Source organism: Psittacula echo, assembly GCF_963264785.1.
Source record: "Psittacula echo genome assembly, chromosome: 1".
NCBI classification, from domain to species: Eukaryota; Metazoa; Chordata; class Aves; order Psittaciformes; family Psittacidae; genus Psittacula; species Psittacula echo.
Genome location: NC_137735.1, coordinates 110,383,529 through 110,390,974, shown reverse-complemented (window position 1 = coordinate 110,390,974; position 7,446 = coordinate 110,383,529). Strand labels below are relative to the sequence as shown.

Here is a 7,446-nt window from a genome sequence, read left to right as displayed (position 1 = left end):
TGGACCCCGGTGGCGGGGCCGGTCGGAGCAGCCGGGCTCGAGGGAGGAGGAGGGGAGTAACGCGGGGGGGAGGGTGAGGGGAGGTGGCTGCCTTGCCGGTGCCTGCACCAGCATCTGCCGGGATAGGGGTGTGCGAGGCGCCATCTTTGTTAGCAATAAACGGAGGAGAGGCACAGCGTTTGCGTGCGAAACGGCGGCGGAGAGCGGGGTGTGTGTGCGTGTGTGTGTGTGTGTGTTACAGGGAGATCCCCCGGGGAAACAGGATCCCCCGGGAAAACAGGAAACGGAGATGTGGTGTCTCTCTAGTCTAGATCTGGCAGCGGTCCGGCCTGGGAAGGTGCGAATTTGCGATCGAATTTTAAGCCTTAGCAGTCGGAACGAGCGAATGCAAGAGGTACCTCGAGCTAAGTGTTTCTCAAAAAGAATTGTGACTAGGAAATGCCACCCTTCTGCATATTACTCCCAGTTATCACAGGAGAATCACAGAACTGTTCAGATAGGAAAAGACCTTTAAGATCATCGAGTTCAACCATAAACCCAGCACTGCCAAGTCCACCCCTAAACCATGTTCCTAAGCGCCAGATCCACACATCTTTCAAATGCCTCCATGGATGGTGGCTCCACTGCTTCCCTGGATAGCCTGTTCCAGTGCTTGACGATCCTTTCGATGCAGAAACGATAGCGTGGCACTAAGGGTGAAGAGAGCGAGCTGGGTTCCTTACTTCCACCTGCGCTGCAAACACGGGAAGAGATAGATACGCAGAGAAAGCTTGCTGTTATTTCTTGAAGGAACCTTATTTCCTCCTGTGCCAGGCCGAGGGAGGTTGAAACACACACTAACGAAGACCATATTTCTTATATATGGCAGTTTTCTTTATTGATTGCTTGATGTGAAACAGTATCAATCTGGATTTTTTTTTCCCACACATTACAAAAAAAAAAAAAAAAAAAAGAAAAAAAAAGAAAAAAAAAAAGGAATTAAATTGGCTCAGTCTGCAATCCTTTAAGCACAGCCATATTCAGTATCAGAAAAAGGATCCCCCCCAAAAAATAAACCAAAAAAAACCCTAAAAGTCTACCAAATAGAGCATTTACAAATGCACAAAAACATGCCACTTTGGCTTTATGGGGGAAAATATTGTCTTCTAGATTAAAAAAAAAAAATCTTTTAACATAAATAAGTTAGTATAATTTCTCAGTGTCTTTACAGAGTTATGTACACAGGTACACTTCAAACTTTTTTTGTTTTATTTTTACATACAGGTACACAGGCAATGTAGAAATACTGTTTAAAGATGTAGTATCCCTTTTCCCTCACACACAAACACTTTGGGAAGTGGGTCGGATCAGAAAATAGCAATATTCAGGATTCAGAGGTAAAGCCCTCCAGATTAGGTTTAAAAAAAAACCCCGAAACCAAACAAACAAACAAAAAAAAAAGGTACAAAACCTACACACATCAAAACAACCCAAAAAACATCCATTCCCACCTCCCACACCTCCCAAAAAAAAAAAAAAAAAAAAAAACAAAAAAAAAACACCACCAGAAAATCAGGCAATGTAACAACGGGATGATGTTGCACAACTTTTACAGGCATTCAAATTTGCTGCATGGATTTGGGCGGGGGGGAAAATCGTTTGCCACTACATAACGGAATCATCACAGCTCCCACCTCTTAAGCTTAATGGAGTAGGAAGGTATTTCACAAGAGGCCTTTAATAATCGGCTCTGAGCAGGGCTACCACGATGGTCCATTAAAAAAAAAAAGGGGGGGGGAAGGACAAAAATAGGGCAGACCCACTTAAAGGGACAATACATCTTTAAGTAATTAAAAAAAAAAAAAAAACCCAAAACCTACACTGCTTCTCTTCATACATTTCTTTGCTTGCTAGATCGTGAAAGCAAGTTCAGATCGGTCACCCTCTTCCACTCCCTCCCCCCTCCCAACAAGGTTTATGTGCTACATAAGGTAACAACTATATACACAGGTAGTACAATGAAGCAAATAAGGAAACACCTAATTGCACAATGCTACATCCAATGCTTTTAGAGGCAGGTCTTTTAAGAGTGCCTAAAATTTTAGTGTTATTGTTTTACTTTTCTTTTGCTGCTGTTGTTGTCGGTTTTGTTTTGTTTCTGTTCTTGGTTGGTTGGTTTTCTGTATTTTTGTTATTTTTTTTTTTCTTTTCAGTGCTTGTACAGGACCTCCATCCCACTGAGATCGGCGATATGTATTTTCATTTCCAACTACGCCTTTACATCTCCCTCGCTTCATCGCCGTACCCGACGAACGAGGACACGCACATCCTCCGCTCTGCAACGGCACAGAGAAAGGAAGAAGAGAAGATGACGGGAAGGGAGAGAAGAAAGCGGTTAGAAAACACCGAAAAGAAACGCGATCCGAGGCGCAACCGGTTCAAACCGACACGGCATCCCCGGGGCGGGCTGGCCCTGCCCCCCCGCCCGCCCCCCTCCCAACCCCCAACTCCCCGGGGCCGCGCTCCAGCCGCCCCTGGATCCTTCGGCAGGATCCCCCTCTCCAGCCCGGGGCTCGTGTCCGTCGTCGTCGTATCTCGGGTACCCCCCCCCCCCGAACAAGCGGTCGGTAGTAGCGGTATTGGCATGGCCGCGCACAGGGCAGCGCTCCGGGCACGGCTCGCCCCAGCAGGACTAATTGGTTGCAACTTCTGCTTTTATAGCTTAATAATCTCTTTCTGCACAATCGCAACCCGTTGTTTGTAAACCTCGCTCCTAACTTCGGCTCCCAAACCCGCCGGCGCAATTTACCAACTAACTCCCTCCTTCTCCTCCCTCCCCCCGCCCCTGCCCTCGCCTTAAAACAAAACAACAACAACAAGGGAGGAAGAAAAAAAAAAAAGAAAGAAAAAAAAGGGGAAAAAATAGAAAACAGCTCCCGTTAACCCACTCTCTTCCTTCTGCCAGCGACTAAAAACAACCCAAAACAACAGGGAGAAAAGTAAAAAGGGGGAGGAAAAAACCCCAGCATCTTGCCTAACTTGAAATTTTAACGAAAGTGCCCGGATTCCCTTTCAGACGCAACTTCTTGACCGATTTCTCCCCTTAGACCCAACTTCTTGACCCATTTCTCCAGAGGTGGGAGATCGCCGCGACGTTCGACGGCAACGCAGACATTGTAGGCGAAAAAGCAGGGGGGGGGGGGGGGGAGAACGGGACACGGACACGACACGAGAAGCCCCCGAAATCCCTAGTCATCTGACATTATACACCAGCCGAGTTTGAAACTCCGTCCCTCGGGAAAGGGCGGTCCCGGAGGAAGGAGGGAAGGGAGAAAGGCAGCGTCGGTCGATCCCAGCCCCAGCCCGTGCTAAGTCGCATAGCTCGGCGCTGCGCTTCGCCCCTTGTTTTTTGTTCTCTTAAAGCCCTACGCGTCCCACCCCTCCTCCAAACACCCCCGTCCCCAAGCGCTTGGGAAAAGCCATCCTCCCTCCGAGGGACGACCCCGCAGCCAGCCCAAAGGGGCCCGAAGCCCCCCCCCCCCCCTTTGCAGAGGGGGAAGACACCCTCTCGGTCACTCTTTCTTCCCCTTATTTGCATCGCTTGCATCCTAAGGCAAGCGCCTACAGGGCACCCACCTAAACGGTTTACGTTTGATGTCTTCTCGGGGTTGCTTTCTTGGGTGTTTGCTCCACTGAATTGGCACTGGGGGAGGCTTTTGAAACCCCTTCTTCTGTTGTGTTGGCTCTTTTATTTTGAGGAGAGGAATCTAAGAGGGGGAAATTAAAAACAAGGGGGGGAGCGATATTAAGATATTTTCCTTCCAGATGTTTGCTCGGCACCGGGGAAGGGGGAGATAGGTGGGGCCAAAGGGTAATATCCCCGCACCCCCATGTCAGCTATCGGCTAAGTGAAAGCGAACAGGGGGAGGGGAGATGGGCTCCTCTCTAGGTAAGGGATCCAAGTTCCCTGTTTTCCGCTAAAATTCCTGTCCGTCTTTCGCTTCACCCGAGCGCTCCAAACCTCCTCCTGTCTGGGCAGGAGGCCGGGTCCCCCCCGAAGGACGGACGGGGAACGAGGGGTTCCCCGTCTAAAGGCTTTTCCTTCCAAATCATGTACTGGCTCCCACTTAACACTGACACCCCCCACTCCCCCAACCCCGGGACTGCGAGCAGCACCTGGGCTTTCACAGGCGAGAGGAGGCGGGGGACATGGGGGCTCACGAAGCCGGTGCCCAGCGGGACACAGCCCACGGCGGTCGAGGCCACGCGTGGCACGGGCGAAGGGGCCGGGAGCCCCGGCGCTGACAGCAGCCGGGCAGGCGGAGAAAAGCGGTGCCGCTCTCGCAGGGAGGGGTACGTTACCATCGGTGGCAGGTCTTTTCCTCTGCCCAGTGCACTGCTCTGCAAAGTCCGTCTGATTTTCAGAAACATCAGTCTTTTGACCTACACAGTGAGTGTCCTCTGAGATTCCCTGAGAACCGACAAAAACCACGGTCTGGCAATTCCCGTTTACATCCAAGCTCTGGCGGCCAGCGGACTTGCAGACAGCTTTCAGTAGCCTGGGGGGTCTGAAGTAGAAGTCGGGCGAGCTCCCCTTCTCCACGGCTTGCCACTCGTACCTGCCTTCCAGCGGCTTGTGATTCTGGAAATCGAAATTCCACTTCCTCTGGCATGCCTCCTCCATCTCCTGGCGGTGCTTCTTCAAGTCCCTGTTTAACTCTTCGTGATTCACCGGCCCGAAGAGGTTCCTGCAAGCTGACGGCTTCGGGTACTCCGACTGCCTGGCTTCCATGCGCTCCAGCGTAGGGCTCCCATTAGAAATACGGACGTTTGACATCTCCCCCCACCCTCTTTCTTCTGGCGGCGGTTGTTTTGCTCGCTGCTCTCCCCCCTCTCCAGCCGCCGCCGCCGCCGCTCCTCCTTCTCCTCCTCTCTGCCTTTTATTCCCGGGCGCTGCTCTGCGACTCTGCTCCGCGCCTCCTCTCCTCGCTGCCCCGCTCACCGGCCCCGCCTCGGCCCCGCTCGCCCTCGGCCCGCGGAGAAGGGGCGAGGAGGAGCCCTTGCATAAGCGCCGGCCCGGGCGGGAGCCCCGAGAGCCGCCGCCGGAGCCGCCGGCGGGGAGCCCCGGGCGGGTGGAGAAGCGGAGCGGTGCGCGGCCCTCCGCGGCTCCGGCTCTGCGCTGCCCCGCCGGTGGTTGGTGGCGATGTCCCCGCCGCTCGCACAGCCGCCGCCTCGTAGTAAAAGCGAGACGGAAAAAAACAAGAGGAGACGAGCCCTTTTCTCGGTTGCCCAATATGGCGATTGAAGGGAGGCTGACGAAGAAGAAAATGATTGACAGGACGAGTCTATTTAAACAGCCCGGCCGAACCATTGGTTACAGCGGCGGGCACCGCCCCGTCAACCCGGCCCTACCTCGCCGCCGCCGCTGACTCTAAAGGTGGGCTGGGCTGAGCCCGACTGTGCTGAGCTGCGCTTAGCTGAGCGTGGCCGAACCGTGATGGGGATGGGGAGCAAGAGCGGTAGAGCCGAGAGGGGCGGGAAGGCTCACCGCCTCCTTATGTCTGCCAACCGCGGGATCGGTGGGATTTGTGCCCCCCACCCCCCAAAAAACCGCACCCCATCCCGTGCCTTGCCCGACAGGCTTTACTAATGGTGGCGGCTGGGTGCGTTTTGACTCGTTACTGAGACCAGCTCTGATTATCCCAGGTTGAGCTCTTGGGATGTAGCCCCCTCCTCTTCCCCCTTCCGAGATCCGGACTTGGAGGCAAGCTCGGGGTTAACGGGAGCCTGTTCTCCTCCTCCCGGGATATACAGGGAAGAGTATCACCCTGACTCCACAGCACCCCGACCCCACGGGCTGATACTGGCTCCCGGGATGGGAGGAATCACCTCTTGCTACCTTCTCAGCAGAGAAAGGACGAGGTGAAGAAATGGCTCTAAAGAAACCTCTGCAGGGATTTCAGATCTCGGCAAGCAGGGGAAAGAAAACAAAAGCATTCTGTTTTGTCCTGTTTGTGTGCTTGAAGGATTAGGTGAGCCAAGAGTCACAGCCAAGGATTTTCTAAGCAACTTCCTCGGATAGCCACAGCAGGTATCGTGGAGATGAGAGCAACGCAAGAATCCTCCTCACTACCCTCCATATCTCCAGCCCCTTCCACAGCCAGGTTCCCCTCTCCAGGCAGGGCAGCCCCTTCAATACCCTGCAGGTCACTGCGGGTCCTCCCAAGTGCTGAAGATTTTGGCTTTTCCAGGGGCCCAGACCCAGGGCTTGAATCTTTGGAGAGATGAAGGCTTTTCACATCAATCCGTCTGCCCAGGTGTCCTCTGCAAGCAGAGCATCCCACTCCAAATTTTGCTTCTGGGGGCACTGTACCAGTGATAGGCTATCTATCTCAACAAGGCAGGGGTCAACACAACTGTGTTTAACTGGCTGAGAGAAGAGTCAACTGATTTGGCCTTGAAGACATGAAACTTTTATTTACCCGGAGCTTTACTTTACACTCACAGACTCACTATGGTTTGGGGTCTACAGCTTTGATGGGCCACTGAAACCTTTGCTCTTGTGAACTGATTACACTAGACTCTGCACACACTGGTGTGGGGACAAAACCATTACACAGTGCTCAAGCCCAGGCCACAGCAGCCTGCTTGCCTTCAACAGCCCCAAGGTAGTAGCCCCTGGCCCCTGCTAACACCACTGACCCGAGCAATCTCAGCATTGCCAGACCCAAGCTCAAAACCATGATGTGCACAGGCAATAAAAAGGAAGAATATAAATGAGACTGATTTAAAAAGCACAAGGCTGAAATAAAGTATTAGACATGTTATTTTCATTTGTTTGCCAGGTTTTTCAGCACTCAGATGTTGTTTTCCAATTCCTCTCAACAACTGCAAGTTCTAGCAACTCACTTGCAGAAAATTAAAGCTGACATTCTCATGTCTGCAGGTGCTAAGACTTTTTTTTTCTTTGGAGTTTCAGGGCCATGATCAAACTGCATCAGGTGGCAAAGCGGGGCCTGTTCAGCTGCTTGATTTGCAGGATTTCGTCTTCGTTTCTCCAGGCTTTCCTGTCTTTGACTTCCATAGCCACCAACAAGGAAGTGCCATTTCAAACTTCACTTTCTCTGTCAGGTATGGGACAATTGGCTTGTTTTATTGTTCTACACAAGAGAGTCGTTGTAGGCTAAGAAAGTGATCCGCAAAATATGCCCGGGGGCTCCCTGAAGATGTGCCCTGCTGATGGGGGCCTGCCTGCTGGGAACCTGATGAATGTCCCACCGGAAGGTCTCTCCTTAGATGAGGAGTTTCCAGTCTCTGATCCCTGGAAGTCACTGCTTGTCTCCTGAGTCCACAGAAGAGAGGCAAAACCCCTGTCGTTTGGATTACAACATTGTACAAGAGTAGGAACACTTAGGGGGAGGGGGAGAGAATAATAATGGGGTCGAAATGTTGGAAAGACTGCGTGCC

At 52.4% G+C, this 7,446-nt stretch overlaps 1 protein-coding gene across 2 annotated transcripts; it reads right to left on the bottom strand.

The window, feature by feature from the left end:
* Positions 1-1,225: 1,225 nt before the first annotated feature.
* On the bottom strand, positions 1,226-6,730 carry CDKN1B (cyclin dependent kinase inhibitor 1B). 2 transcript variants are annotated; one of them, XM_080638886.1, is made up of 3 exons: positions 4,156-6,730; positions 3,616-3,746; positions 1,226-2,315 (listed from the first exon to the last, which is right to left on the bottom strand). In XM_080638886.1, the coding sequence occupies exons 1-2, from the start codon at positions 5,348-5,350 to the stop codon at positions 3,625-3,627; spliced, it is 1,317 nt and encodes a 438-aa protein (XP_080495012.1). In that variant the 5' UTR covers positions 5,351-6,730; the 3' UTR covers positions 1,226-2,315; positions 3,616-3,624. The 2 variants fall into 2 exon arrangements, with proteins under 2 accessions (XP_080495012.1, XP_080495013.1); XM_080638887.1 differs by having other exon boundaries at positions 4,342-6,728.
* Between the last annotated feature and the right edge of the window lie 716 nt (positions 6,731-7,446).